The sequence below is a fragment of the Hyla sarda genome, chromosome 6 (genome assembly GCF_029499605.1).
Source record: "Hyla sarda isolate aHylSar1 chromosome 6, aHylSar1.hap1, whole genome shotgun sequence".
NCBI classification, from domain to species: domain Eukaryota; kingdom Metazoa; phylum Chordata; class Amphibia; order Anura; family Hylidae; genus Hyla; species Hyla sarda.
In genome coordinates this window covers 129,824,602-129,840,801 of record NC_079194.1, presented here as the reverse complement: position 1 = coordinate 129,840,801, position 16,200 = coordinate 129,824,602, and the positions used below count along the sequence as shown (strand labels likewise).

At 46.3% G+C, this 16,200-nt stretch overlaps 1 protein-coding gene across 1 annotated transcript in view; it reads right to left on the bottom strand.

Moving 5' to 3' along the window:
• Positions 1-16,200, bottom strand: part of GRM7 (glutamate metabotropic receptor 7) — a gene marked incomplete in the record, with an annotated part of 448,797 nt that overhangs the window by 26,261 nt on the left and 406,336 nt on the right. The window contains 1 exon segment of the mRNA XM_056525004.1: positions 12,835-13,081. Within this exon segment, the coding sequence (XP_056380979.1) occupies positions 12,835-13,081 (247 nt within the window).

Here is a 16,200-nt window from a genome sequence, read left to right as displayed (position 1 = left end):
GAGGAGATCTGCCCAGTCATCCTGGCGGGAGGAAACAAAATGTCGCAAATAATCACCCAAGATCTGGTTAATCCTTTCTACTTGTCCATTGGACTGGGGATGATATGCGGAAGAAAAATTTAATTTAATCTTGAGTTGTTTACAGAGAGCCCTCCAGAATTTAGACACGAATTGGACGCCTCTATCCGAGACAATCTGCGTAGGCAACCCGTGAAGACGAAAAATGTGTACAAAAAATTGTTTAGCCAACTGAGGCGCAGAAGGAAGACCAGGAAGAGGGATGAAATGTGCCATTTTGGAGAATCGATCAACGACCACCCAAATAACAGTGTTGCCACGGGAAGGGGGTAAATCAGTAATAAAATCCATACCAATCAGAGACCAAGGCTGTTCGGGGACAGGCAGAGGATGAAGAAAACCAGCGGGCTTCTGGCGAGGAGTCTTATCCCGGGCACAGATAGTGCAGGCTCGCACAAAGTCCACAACATCCGTCTCCAGAGTCGGCCACCAATAGAAGCGGGAGATGAGTTGCACAGATTTCTTGATACCCGCATGACCTGCGAGATGGGAGGAGTGACCCCATTTGAGGATTCCGAGGCGTTGGCGAGGAGAAACAAAGGTCTTTCCTGGAGGAGTCTGCCTGATGGAGGCAGGAGAAGTGGAGATCAGGCAGTCAGGTGGAATGATGTGTTGCGGAGAGAGTTCAACTTCTGAGGCATCCGAGGAACGAGAGAGAGCATCGGCCCTAATGTTCTTATCGGCAGGACGAAAGTGAATCTCAAAATTAAATCGGGCAAAGAACAGAGACCACCGGGCCTGGCGAGGATTCAGCCGTTGGGCAGACTGGAGGTAGGAGAGGTTCTTGTGGTCGGTGTAGATAATAACAGGAGAACTTGATCCCTCCAGCAGATGCCTCCATTCCTCAAGTGCTAATTTAATGGCTAGAAGCTCTCGATCCCCGATGGAGTAGTTCCTCTCCGCTGGAGAGAAGGTCCTAGAGAAAAAACCACAGGTGACAGCATGCCCGGAAGAATTTTTTTGTAGAAGAACAGCTCCAGCTCCCACTGAGGAGGCATCAACCTCCAATAGGAAGGGTTTGGAAGGGTCAGGTCTGGAGAGGACGGGAGCCGAAGAAAAGGCAGACTTGAGTCGTTTAAAGGCGTCTTCTGCTTGAGGAGGCCAGGACTTGGGATCAGCATTTTTTTTGGTTAAAGCCACGATAGGAGCCACAATGGTAGAAAAATGTGGAATAAATTGCCTGTAATAATTGGCGAACCCCAAAAAGCGTTGGATAGCACGGAGTCCGGAGGGGCGTGGCCAATCTAAGACGGCAGAGAGTTTGTCTGGATCCATCTGTAGTCCCTGGCCAGAGACCAAATATCCTAGAAAAGGAAGAGATTGGCATTCAAACAGACATTTCTCAATTTTGGCATAGAGTTGGTTGTCACGAAGTCTCTGAAGAACCATACGGACATGCTGGCGGTGTTCTTCTAGATTGGCAGAAAAAATTAGGATATCGTCCAGATATACAACAACACAGGAGTATAACAGATCACGAAAAATTTCATTGACAAAGTCTTGGAAGACGGCAGGGGCGTTGCACAGTCCAAAGGGCATGACCAGATACTCAAAGTGTCCATCTCTGGTGTTAAATGCCGTTTTCCACTCGTCCCCCTCTCTGATGCGGATGAGGTTATAGGCGCCTCTTAAGTCCAATTTAGTGAAGATGTGGGCACCTTGGAGGCGATCAAAGAGTTCAGAGATGAGGGGTAAGGGGTAGCGGTTCTTAACCGTGATTTTATTAAGACCGCGGTAGTCAATGCAGAACGTAGGGAGCCATCTTTTTTGGACACAAAGAAAAATCCGGCTCCGGCAGGAGAGGAGGATTTACGGATAAAGCCCTTTTTTAGATTCTCCTGGACGTATTCGGACATGGCAAGAGTCTCTGGGGCAGAGAGAGGATAAATTCTGCCCCGGGGTGGAGTAGTGCCCGGGAGGAGGTCGATAGGGCAATCATAAGGCCTGTGAGGAGGTAGAGTCTCAGCTTGTTTTTTGCAGAAAACATCCGCGAAGTCCATATAGGCCTTAGGGAGACCGGTTACTGGAGGAACCACAGAGTTACGGCAAGGGTTACTGGGAACCGGTTTTAGACAGTTCTTGGAACAAGAGGACCCCCAACTCTTGATCTCCCCAGTGGACCAATCCAGGGTAGGGGAATGAAGTTGAAGCCAGGGAAGTCCAAGGAGAATTTCCGAGGTGCAATTGGGGAGGACCAAAAGTTCAATCCTCTCATGATGAGATCCGATGCTCATAAGAAGGGGCTCCGTGCGGAAACGTATGGTACAGTCCAATCTTTCATTATTTACACAATTGATGTAGAGGGGTCTGGCGAGACTGGTCACCGGGATGTTGAACCTTTTGACGAGAGAGGCCAAAATAAAATTTCCTGCAGATCCAGAGTCCAAGAAGGCCACTGTAGAGAAGGAGAAGGCAGAGGCAGACATCCGCACAGGCACAGTAAGACGTGGAGAAGCAGAGTAGACATCAAGGACTGTCTCACCTTTGTGCGGAGTCAGCGTACGTCTTTCCAGGCGGGGAGGACGGATAGGACAATCTCTCAGGAAGTGTTCGGTACTAGCACAGTACAGGCAGAGGTTCTCCATACGGCGTCGTGTCCTCTCTTGAGGTGTCAGGCGAGACCGGTCGACCTGCATAGCCTCCACGGCGGGAGGCACAGGAACATATTGCAGGGGACCAGAGGAGAGAGGAGCCGAGGAGGAGAAACGCCTCGTGCGAACAGAGTTCATATCTTGGCGGAGTTCCTGACGCCTTTCGGAAAAACGCATGTCAATGCGAGTGGCTAGGTGAATAAGTTCATGTAGATTAGCAGGAATTTCTCGTGCGGCCAGAACATCTTTAATGTTGCTGGATAGGCCTTTTTTGAAGGTCGCGCAGAGGGCCTCATTATTCCAGGACAATTCTGAAGCAAGAGTACGGAATTGTACGGCATACTCGCCAACGGAAGAATTACCCTGGACCAGGTTCAACAGGGCAGTCTCAGCAGAAGAGGCTCGGGCAGGTTCCTCAAAGACACTTCGGATTTCCGAGAAGAAGGAGTGTACAGAGGCAGTGACGGGGTCATTGCGGTCCCAGAGCGGTGTGGCCCATGACAGGGCTTTTCCGGACAGAAGGCTGACTACGAAAGCCACCTTAGACCTTTCAGTGGGAAACAGGTCCGACATCATCTCCAGATGCAGGGAACATTGGGAAAGAAAGCCACGGCAAAACTTAGAGTCCCCATCAAATTTATCCGGCAAGGATAAGCGTATCCCAGGAGCGGCCACTCGCTGCGGAGGAGGTGCAGGAGCTGGCGGAGGAGATGATTGCTGAAGCTGTGGTAGTAACTGTTGTAGCATAACGGTCAGTTGAGACAGCTGTTGGCCTTGTTGCGCTATCTGTTGTGACTGCTGGGCGACCACCGTGGTGAGGTCAGCGACAACTGGCAGAGGAACTTCAGCGGGATCCATGGCCGGATCTACTGTCACGATGCCGGCTGGCAGGTAGTGGATCCTCTGTGCCAGAGAGGGATTGGCGTGGACCGTGCTAGTGGACCGGTTCTAAGCCACTACTGGTTTTCACCAGAGCCCGCCGCAAAGCGGGATGGTCTTGCTGCGGCGGTAGTGACCAGGTCGTATCCACTAGCAACGGCTCACCTCTCTGGCTGCTGAAGATAGGCGCGGTACAAGGGAGTAGACAGAAGCAAGGTCGGACGTAGCAGAAGGTCGGGGCAGGCAGCAAGGATCGTAGTCAGGGGCAACGGCAGAAGGTCTGGAAACACAGGCAAGGAACACACAAGGAACGCTTTCACTGGCACTAAGGCAACAAGATCCGGCAAGGGAGTGCAGGGGAAGTGAGGTGATATAGGGAAGTGCACAGGTGAACACACTAATTGGAACCACTGCGCCAATCAGCGGCGCAGTGGCCCTTTAAACCGCAGAGACCCGGCGCGCGCGCGCCCTAGGGAGCGGGGCCGCGCGCGCCGGGACAGAACAGACGGAGAGCGAGTCAGGTAGGGGAGCCGGGGTGCGCATCGCGAGCGGGCGCTACCCGCATCGCGAATCGCATCCCGGCTGGCAGCGGAATCGCAGCGCCCCGGGTCAGAGGACGTGACCGGAGCGCTGCCGCGGGGAGAGTGAAGCGAGCGCTCCGGGGAGGAGCGGGGACCCGGAGCGCTCGGCGTAACAGTGTGTATGTGTGTGTGTGTGTGTGTGTGTGTGTGTGTATATGTGTGTGTGTGTGTGTGTGTATGTGTGTGTGTGTGTGTGTGTGTGTATGTGTGTGTATGTGTGTGTATGTGTGTGTATGTGTGTGTGTATGTGTGTGTGTGTGTGTGTGTGTGTGTGTGTATGTGTATAATTTATTATTACTGGGGTCACTATGAAAAAAATGCATACTCCCCTACTTTGTACCCCCTGTGACATGTTCTGGCTCCCTGCTCATTGCTCTGTTTGCCACATCTAAATTCTTTATTTTGGCTCACACATCCCTCCATTCTGCTGCTTACTCAGTCTGATATTCACTGCTTATGAAGGGGAGTGTCCAAAGCAAGCACTGAGCTGCCGTCACTCACCATACATTCACTTCCTCCCTGAGTCTGCTTTGCTCTGCTGGGTCTCTTAATCCCATCAGGGCAGGCTGCTCTGTAACCCCCTCCTCTTTGTGTTCAGACAGGAGTCTGATAGGACAGGAGTGAGCACAGAGGAGTGCTAGTCCCGCCCTCACTAACTGGACTTTGTTACAGCCTGTGCTTTAGCTGGGACAAAGAAGACGCTGCAGCCGGACAGGATTATGTTCTGGATGTTATGAGGGGAAAATGTTTCCGCAAATTGACTCTTGTCCGGAGCAGACTTACCTGCCACATATGTATCCTGTCAAATGAGAAATTCCCCCCAAAGTATATAAGAAAGTTAAAGAATTTTTCATTATACAACTGGAGTTGGTGAGAGGGTGGTCTAGCCCTGCTTTACCCCATTCTTCATCCCTGCGAATACTGTGAACTTCTGATATTCTGCCTTGAGAACCCACCTGAAGTGTCATAAGTGCCTTATTGCCTTCAGTCCTAAAGCAGATGAATGAAGCGACATGGGAGGATAAATGATTTTACCTTGCACCATGGAATCCCTGTAATCTGTACACAATCCCCATGCACAGTAGAGAACCAGACACATTATACCAGTGGGGGGACATGTATCATTATTTGTGTATGGTAGAAGCAATTTACCCCTTTTCCCAAATTCTAAATTATGCGCAGAAGCGCTAAATTTATCAATCAAGCGCAATGAGCTCCATAAATTGCGGGTAAATATAGTGATCTCCTCAATCCACTCTTTGGAAAATAGAAACGATGATTTAGAGCATCTTGCTATGTTAAGTCCAAGATGGCTTATATTTGCGCAAAAAAAAAACAGCTCTTGCGGCAAAATTTTGGGTGTAAAAAAAAAGTACGCAGTTAATAAATCCATGCGTACTATAGATGTCACTCCAAGGTACCCTGATTCGGCTACATCTGGAGGACATGCTCTACCAAAACGTGCGCAAAAAAATGCGCAAAAAAGGGCTTGCGCAAAATTTTGCGCAAAAAAATACACACAAAACGGGTAAAATCTTTGATACATGTTCCCCGTGGTCTTCAAACTGCGGCCCTCCAGATGTTGCAAAACCACAATTCCCAGCATGCCCGGACAGCCATTGGCTGTCCGGGCAGGCTGGGAATTGTAGTTTTGCAACAGCTGGAGGGCCACAGTTTGAAGACTGTTGCATTACACAGTTCTCCACAAAGATAGATGGCAAGATAATGTATGGGGAATAAGCATTAAACAGGTTCTATACCATTACAAAACATTGCTGTTTGTTCCAAAAAGAGCGCCATACCTGTTCACAGGCTGTGTGTGGTACTGTACCTCAACCCTAGTCACTTCAATAGAGTTTGAGCTCTAATGCAAGACACAACCCAAGTGCTGCTGTTTCTGGATTTCTCAAATCCTGGACAACCCCTATAAACTATATAGACCAGAAGATGATCAGCAGATTAGGACGTGATGCAGACTAGCAGAATTTTTCCATGGTGTGCAGGCAGAATAATATCCTTTTCATGTAGTTTGTGTCTTATCCTGTCTGCTTCCTTGTCAATCCGGGCTGGAAATGGCACTTTATTAGCAGATCCATGATCAAGTCAGCGCCAAGCAGAAAGCCGCACTCAGCAGTTAGCCTCTAACAAGCTTCCTCCATGCCAACCCCGCAAAGAGAAGAAGCTGCTGACCTCATAAGATGCCACTTCACTCCCTGCCATCCTGTGGGGACAGCCCGCTCATGCTGTCATATGTCACAGGACATTGGGGAGTGTGACAAGTTCATAGAGAAGACTTGTGCCCCCGCGGGAGGACAGGTCACTTTGTATTAAATCTCCATTAGATGAACAAGCAAAGTCTGTGTCTACAGCTGGGATTATCTAATGTGGTCGCAACCCCTGTCATCTGACTACTTGCAGCCATCTGAATACAAACACAGGAGTCTGGAGAGGACTGCGGGCCCCAAGCAGCAAGATCACACCCTGTGGATGACACATCTGGGACCACCTTTAGTCATCTTCTGGTGTCCACAGCTGTTTCTTCCAGAGTCTAAATTTTCAAGAGCTCTCCTTGCTGTTAGTAAATGGAAACATACTAACTAACATGTAGAGACTGACATGTGTCTTACTCAGGGCTCATCACAAGAGAGACTTCAGATACTTTGTCACAAACCATGTAGCTGGTTCCAGTAGTGCACACACAGGAACTTCCCTTTCCTTACTTCTCTGGCCACTAACAAGATAGCACCTATTCCTCTCTGCTATGCCAAGACAAAGTGCTGGAGAAAGTGCCCTGGACCAAAAAAAAAGGTTGCCACTGTGCTAAGGGATGCAAACATGAAAGACAATAAGGATGAGGTTATGTCACAAAACCATCCCTAAGAAATGATCTTTTGATGATGACAAGCTAAAGGAAGGGGATAGGGAATGGTGTTCAAACAGTGGGCCTCCAGCGATAGCAAAACTACAACTCCAAGCATGCATTCCAGCGCATGCTGGGAGTTGTAGTTTTGCAACAGCTGAAGACACGCTGAATTACAACAAGAAAGGGTTTACATCCCAAAAAGCAGCCCTGGTTTAAGCAGTGAACTTCTGTAACAGATGATGATGACAAGCTGCATAACAGACAGCTACTAAGAACTTTATTGGTGGTCAGAGATAGGAGAGAAGCCCTGATTTACCTTTTAGGCACAATGTGGACACTCTGAAGGAGGCAGACAGCTCAGATTGCATTTATTCAATCCAAGCTATCCCTTGCATAGCACTATCCAGGCCCTGTCACCACTGCTTATGTTCCATCTTGATCTGCCTTCTGCTAAAGCATAATTCACCTAACAAAAAGAAGTGGACAGCAGTTTACGGAGCGGTGAGACCCCTAGTCGCCAAGATTTTAGAGATGTTTTTCCAGGGTAAAGAGTCATTGCTAGAAATCGCATAGACTGCAAAGGGAAGTTTATCAAAATGATGGTGATCATGTAACAATAATTGTTTGTAGAACTTTTCATTCCATCCTTGGAGTATATAGAAGAGAAAGCGACTTCAATGCAAATGCTAAACTTGGCCTCTCATTTTGGTGTCAGGTTTTGCCACACAAGACAGGGCTTGATGGTTGATTCCCCCTCTGTACTCTTTCCATCACTTTTAGGTAAATCCTAAACCCCACTGTGTGGTAATAGTGCAGCTGCTCTTTAAATGGTCCAGAAACCAAACTTCTGTAAGTTCCTGGGTAGTCTGTAAAAAGGGCCCTTTTTCCCTGTCCATATAAAACAATAATAATATAAAACATTATTAATAATAATAATAGAAATAAAAGTAATAGATCCTTGATTTTTTATAAGGCTGGAGGAGATTATTGTCAATGTAATTCTCATTCTTTTATAGGTCACAGGGAGTTCTGCTGATTCTGGGCTGTAGAGATGTATTATTTATAATCATTATGCTTCTTTATAGTTTTCCGATATATCCATAAAAACTGTTGAGGATGATAACCCTGACAGGAGTCTGAATAGGCTCTAACCACCTTACAGCAATAGGGAGGTTACCAACCAGGACTAGGCGCCCTCTCGCTAAAGTCTCATTGCATTTGTACACGTTCTTTTGCATTACACAAATATTATGCTGTATCTACCCTTCCCTCCTTGTCTCCAGCCGCCCCCCGGCAGCCTTAGTCAGACTGTTCCAGATCCCAGGAGCTGTACCTTTCCATGACTTTAGATGTCACTGTGTCCCACAAGCTGCAGAACCAGAGACCGCAGCACCTTAGATTCGTCAGGAACATGAAAAGCAAACCGTAAAAGGTTTTATCCCTGGTAGGAGCGGAGGCCCCAACACTCCGGAGAGCGTTATTAAAGCCATCAGCTGCCGAGTTAGATGAGAATTTCACTCCCAAAGGAGGAAGAAGCTTCAGCGGAAAGAGCAGAAAATGGGAACAAAACGGCCTATTTAAAAAACTAGGACAGATACTGGTGGAATCAGAACTCATGTGACCTCACACCTTCTATTTATAGTGGTAAGATTAACACTTTCCTGCCCAGGATGTCGCTCATGTTTAGCTCATGGTTATCGATCATCCTCATTCCCTTGGTTGCTCCAGTGTATCCATCTTGTAGGGCTTCCAGATCTCAGTATGTAACAGGCTCCGGTTGTGTTAGGTACAAATATAATATCATGAATCTGCAGAATACTGAGAGCTCTAAAGCTCTATGGTTCCCCCGCCACTACAACCCGCAACAGCAACACCAAAACTACCTCTACTAGCATCATACAGCAGCTCCACCATCAATAAAACTATTACTCGCAACTCCAAGTACCACCAGCAGCAACATCACCTCTTCTAGCACTATCCATTATTAACAGCACCGATGAACTTGTACTAGCACCATATGGTATCACTAGCACCAACAAAACTTCTAATAGCACCATCCAGCACCAGCAGCACCAAAATCACCTTTTCTAGCTCCATCTAGAACCAGAATACTTCTGCTTGGACCATCCAGTACCACCAGCACCAACACTGTCTTTACTAACACTAATATTTCCTCTACTAGCACCATCCAGCACCAATACCACCTCTTCTAACTCCATCTAGCACCAAAATACTTCTGCTTGGATCATCCAGTACCACCAGCGCCAACATTGTCTTTACTAACACTAAGATTTCCTCTACTAGCACCATTTACCACCTCTTCTAACTCCATCTAGCACCAGAATACTTCTGCTTGGACCATCCAGTACCACCAGCACCAACACTGTCTTTACTAACACTGACATTTCCTCTACTAGCACCATCCAGCACCAATACCACCCCTTCTAACTCCATCTAGCACCAGAATACTTCTGCTTGGACCATCCAGTACCACCAGCACCAACACTGTCTTTACTAACACTAAGATTTCCTCTACTAGCACCATCCAGCACCAATACCACCTCTTCTAACTCCATCTAGCACCAGAATACTTCTGCTTGGACCATCCAGTACCACCAGCACCAACATTGTCTTTACTAACACTGACATTTCCTCTACTAGCACCATTTACCACCTCTTCTACCTCCATCTAGCACCAGAATACTTCTGCTTGGACCATCCAGTACCACCAGCACCGACACTGTCTTTACTAACACTGACATTTCCTCTACTAGCACCACCCAGCACCAATACCACCCCTTCTAACTCCATCTAGCACCAGTATACTTCTGCTTGGACCATCCAGTACCACCAGCACCAACACTGTCTTTACTAACACTAAGATTTCCTCTACTAGCACCAATACCACCTCTTCTAACTCCATCTAGCACCAGAATACTTCTGCTTGGACCATCCAGTACCACCAGCACCAACACTGTCTTTACTAACACTGACATTTCCTCTACTAGCACCATTTACCACCTCTTCTAACTCCATCTAGCACCAGTAGCACCAACACTATCTCTACTAGCACCAGTACCACCAATATCATCCCCAGCAGCATCACTGCTAGCATCATCCAGCTCAACCTTTACAACCAGCAACTGGTTTACTAACAACATTAGCACTATTCGTACCAGCATCACCAAACTACTAGTGCCGGCATTGCTACAACATCACCATCATTGCTAGGACCACCAGCACCACCCTAGCATTACTAACACCACAGCCACCACCATACTGTTCATGCTGCACACTTCAGCATGTCTTCTGAAAGCCTGAGTCCATGCAGATTATAGTAGGCAGGTCACGCTTCAGCTCGCTGCCCCTCTGTGCTTTTCATGTCTACTGAATATGTTATGTGTATGGCAAGTGCAAAACGCAGCGTGTGTCTGAGTCTGACTGAGATGTATGATCTGATACAATGGGCAGATACTAAAATCTGATACAGATCAACTCTCCTTTCTACGGATGTTTAAAATAACAACATGTAACCATCCCTGGAAATAGCGTGCGCTAAACACAGAATGGTAAGTCATTATCCAATTACAACGCTGTTCTGTCCCTGGAGCCAATACATGTGATGTCATCACTCTCGTCTGGTGAGGTGGAGGGAGGGGGGATAGCCAGAATCTAGTGTTCGATAAATGATAGATAATACGAGTACTGTATAATGTTACAGTAATGTTTATATTCATATTTTACAGTCATTTACGCCTTATCACAGCTGGGGTTTCCTGCAGCCAGGCCAAAGATTCAGTTCACTACTCTAGCCTTGTGCCTCCTTGCCAAGACAGAGGGCATGTCGACATCTACTGGCACTGGGTGTCTGGCAGCCCCCTAAGCTAGGATTTTCATTCAGCATTCCCAGACTCCTGGATAGGAAATCTGCCTACTGATGCCTTGTTTTGAGAGCAGGGCATGTATCAATGGCTAGGTAGGCAAATAGGCCATTTAGGTGTCTGGGAAAGCTGATATCAACACCATATTGGTTGTCACCCATCTATCCCGCATATTGTACAGTAATAGTTTCTACTGCTCTTTATGCAATCCCCCAATATAACTATTAGAATACTCCTGAAGCTCATTCGTCACTTTAAAGGTCTTATCTTATAATCAAACATTATTCCCAATCCCTACCCACTGGATGGGTGATAAGTCACTGCTTTATGTGGGTCCAACCGTTAGGACCCAACATGTACAAGAAAAGTGATAAAACAAAACAAATAAAGTACACCGCACATACTTTATGGGGCTTCCAAATATTGTCCAACGCTGGCCATGCATGGGCAATGTGCTTTATCTCAGGGTACATTTCACCTCCCCATCGTCTGACCACTGAGATCCCCACTGATTAGCTACCTATCCCCTATTCTATGGGAGAAAGGCGGTAAAATAAATAAGTGCACCGCTCATAGGTGGCTGGCAGTCCATTCACTCTCTATGGGGATTCCAAATATTATCAAACGCTGGTCACTCATTAGCAATGTGCTTTAACCTCCATCACCTCCTCGAGATCTGACCACTGATGCCCCCACCAATTAGCTAGTTATCCCCTATGCTATGGATGGTGATAATTTTTGATTTAGGGAAAACAAACCTAGCCGGTGTGTAGAGCTGTGGCAAGGGCCGGCTCTGCCTATAGGCAAAATAGGCAGCTGCCTAGAGCGCACTCTTGATAGGGACGCCAGTCACGCCACTCTGCCCGCAGCAATAAAGTTAGCCAACATTTGAAGCACATTCAGCAAAACCCTGTCGCCCCAGTACTAAGGTGATTACATGAGGAGGGTGTTTGTTACAGAGTGTCACCCCAGTAGTAAGGTGATTACATGAGGAGGAGGTTTGTTACAGTGTGTCACCCCAGCAGTAAGGAGATTACATGAGGAGGAGGTTTGTTACAGTGTGTCACCCCAGTAGTAAGGAGATTACATGTGGAGGAGTTTTGGTACATGTGTCACCCCAGTAGTAAGGTGATTACATGAGGAGGAGGTTTGTTACAGTGTGTCACCCCAGCAGTAAGGAGATTACATGAGGAGGAGGTTTGTTACAGTGTGTCACCCCAGTAGTAAGGAGATTACATGTGGAGGAGTTTTGGTACATGTGTCACCCCAGTAGTAAGGTGATTGATTACATGAGGAGGAGGTTTGTTACAGTGTGTCACCCCAGCAGTAAGGAGATTACATGAGGAGGAGGTTTGTTAAAGTGTGTCACCCCAGTAGTAAGGTAATTACATGTGGAGGAGTTTTGGTACATGTGTCACCCCAGTAGTAAGGAGATTACATGAGGAGGAGGTTTGTTACAGTGTGTCACCCCAGCAGTAAGGAGATTACATGAGGAGGAGGTTTGTTAAAGTGTGTCACCCCAGTAGTAAGGTAATTACATGTGGGGGAGTTTTGGTACATGTGTTACCCCATTAGTAAGGGGGGCTTGTCAAAGGGCAGAACCAATGGCAACAAAATTAGGCCTAGGGTGGCAAAATCCTTGCACCAGGCCTGGCTGTGGCACAGTCATCTTCAAGCTGCGGTCAGCAAGGCAGGGTCCAACCACAAAGTTCTTGATTTCAATGGGAGCTTCATAGCAGTACTTCATGGAAAAAAAGTGACGTTTTGCCATGTCTCCCATTGAGATCAACAGGGATGTTTTTTCTTACGCTTTTTAACTAAAAAAAACACACAAAAAAACATAAAATATAAATAAAAAAGCATTAAAAAACACATTTTTCCCCCCATGTGAACATGGCCAAATAGAACAACATTGGGGGATTGTTATGTAAGCATTTGCATCCCAGGTTTATTCTACTCACTGTTTGGATTGACATTCTCGCAGAGCTCTGTCTTGGCTTCCCCGTTGGGCCGGTCACTGGGCTTGTGCGAAAGACGTGACGACATTGTGGCCGCTGTCACTACTGCCTTGAAGCTGCGCTTACGTTTCTGCACATTCAGTTCTGGGTGGAAGATGATTATATAAACCTTCGGCATATAGAGCATCCCCAGAGCCACCGAGGCACTGAGATTCATGGAGATGGTGAGGGTGGTGGTCTGGATGTAAAGCTGCAAGACATGAGCGGAACAGAAAGGGTTAAAAGACAAGACTAGATATGGCCCCAGAGGCAAACTATATCATTTATAGACACATATGATCATATGGAGCAGTGTTTCCCAACCTGGGTGCCTCCAGCTGTTGCAAAACTACAATTCCCAGCATGCCCAGACAGCCAAAGTCTGTCCGGGCATGCTGGGAGTTGTAGTTTAGCAACTGCTGGAGGCTTCCTGGTTGCGAAACACATTAATTTGACTATTTCGTACTAGATTTACCTGCAGACTTCTAGAAAGAACACAGATATCACATGACCATAAATTGTGCCAAGTGACAACCTCATTAATACTACACCTGACAAACTAAGCTTAGTGGCACAAGACAAACTGTGCTCTTAAGCATCTGACAAACTCGGCACTACTAAATCCGACAAACGGAATACCACTACATTTGTCAAACTCAGCCGTACTACACCAGACAAACTGCTTAAGGAACATGATGAACATGACATTTAGTTATTTGGAGAATCCAGCTCAGCGACATAGGCAAACTCCACTCAGCTACATCTAGACCTACTTCAGTCCATTCGGCTCTGCTGTATGTGACAAACTTGGCTCTATTAGGGTGCGTTCACACGCTCTTTGTTTTTGCGGGTTTTCCACTGCGTATTTGAAAGGTTGCAGGCTCTTCTCGGCTATCCGCAGCAGATTTTCCATGGAGGAATTTACGCTGTGACAAATCCGCCGCAAGCCCCATTGAAGTCAGTAGGGACTGCAGCGGATTTACGCCGCAGAAATTCTGCTATGGACACCCGAGAAGAGCCCGCCCCTTTCAAATACGCAGCGGAAAACCCGCAAAAACAAAGAGCGTGTGAACGCACCCTGGTTTTTTTCTGGCAGTTTTTGGATATCTGCCACTGCAGTTTTTGAGCCAAAGCCAGAAGTGTATTCAAAAGGAATAGGACATATAAAGGAAGGACTTACACTTCTCCTCCCTTATGGATCCACTTCTGACTTTGGCTCAAAAACTGCAGTGGCTGTATTCCAGAAACTGCCAGAAAAAAAACCAAGTGGAGACTTAGCCTCAAAGGGACAAAAACAGCACTACTCCATGTGCGAACGAATCCCTACCACATCTTAAAGGGGTATTCCGGTGAAAAAACTTTTTTTTTTTAATCAACTGGTGCCAGAAAGTTAAACAGATTTGTAAATGACTTCTATTAAAAATCTTAATCCTTCCTGTACATATTAGCTGCTGAATACTACAGTGGAAATTATTTTATTTTTGAAACACAGAGCTCTTTGCTGACATCATGAGCACAGTGCTCTCTGCTGACATCTCTGTTCATTTTAGGAACTGTCCAGAACAGCATATGTTTGCTATGGGGATTTCCTTTTACTCTGGACAGTTCCTAAAATGGACAGAGATGTCAGCAGAGAGCACTGTGCTCATGATGTCAGCAGACAGCTCTGTATTTCAAAAAGAAAAGAATTTCCGCTGTAGTATTCAGCAGCTAATAAGTACTGTAAGGATTAAGATTTTTTAATAGAAGTCATTTACAAATCTGTTTAACTTTCTGGCACCAGTTGATTTAAAAAAAAAAAAAAAGTTTTTCACCGGAGTACACTATTGTGCACAAAAAGGTATTCCCTATTCAAGGATAGGAGATCATTTTTAGATCGCGTGGCATCTGATCACTGGGACCTGCTGCATTCTCCAGCACATGACCTTGGCTCTCCACGGAACGGGGCGTGTTGACCCCCGCACGAAGTGACGGCCGACACGCCCCCTCCATATATCTCCATGGGAGAGTCGAAGATACAGCGTTCGGCTATCTCCAGCTGTCGTGCAGGGGTCAATGCGCCCTGTTCCCGGGGAGAGCTGGGGTCCCATGCAGGATAGTGGTCGGAACCCCCCTGATCTAAAACTTATCCTTCAAATAGGGGATACGTTTTTGTGCACTAAACTTCTCATTTAAAGGGGTAATCCCGTGGACAATCTGCTATGGACAGAGAAGAGCCCGCCCCTTTCAAATACGCAGGGGAAAACCTGCAAAAACAAAGAGCGTGTGAACGCACCCTTAGGCTAAGTTTCCACTTGTTTTTTTTTCTGGCAGTTTTTGGAATACAGCCACTGCAGTTTTTGAGCCAAAGCCAGAAGTGTATTCAAAAGGAATAGGACATATAAAGGAAGGACTTGTACTTCTCCTCCCTTATGGATCCACATCTGACTTTGGCTCAAAATCTGCAGTGGCAGAAATCCAAAAACTGCCAGAAATAAAACCAAGTGGAAACTTAGCCTCAAAGGGTCAAAAACAGCACTACTCCATGTGCAAATTAATCCCTACCACATCTTAAAGGGGTACTCCGGTGAAAAACTTTTTTTTTTAAATCAACTGGTGCCAGAAAGTTAAACAGATTTGTAAATTGCTTCTATTAAAAAATCTTAATCCTTCCAGTACTTATTAGCTGCTGGATACTACAGAGGAAATAGTTTTCTTTTTGGAACACAGAGCTCTCTGCTGACATCATGACCACAGTGCTCTCTGCTGACATCTCTGTCCATTTTAAGAACTGTCCAGAGTAGGAGAAAATCCCCATAGCAAACATATGCTGCTCTGGACAGTTCCTAAAATGGACAGAGATGTCAGCAGAGAGCCCTGTGGTCATGATGTCAGCAGAGAGCTCTGTGTTCCAAAAAGAAAAACATTTCCTCTGTAGTATTCAGCAGCTAATAAGTACTGGAAGGATTAAGATTTTTTTTAATAGAAGTAATTTACAAATCTGTTTAACTTTCTGGCACCAGTTGATTTAAAAAAAATAAAAATAAAGTTTTCCGCGGGAGTACCCCTTTAAAGGGGTTAATCAGGATTAATAAAACCAAACTAGTTTGTTCTTAAAACAGCGCCACACCTGTCCTTAGGTGGTTTGTGGTATTACAACTCAACTCCAAACATTGTAATGAAATTGGTCTGCCTTACCATACACAAGCTGAAGATAACAGTGGTGTTGTTTTGTGAAGCCATTGTGTTTATCTAATCCTGGATAAAGGGGGAGATGTATCAAAACCTGTGCAGAGGAAAACTTGCCCAGTTGTCCATAGCAACCAATCAGATTGCTTCTTTCATTTTGCA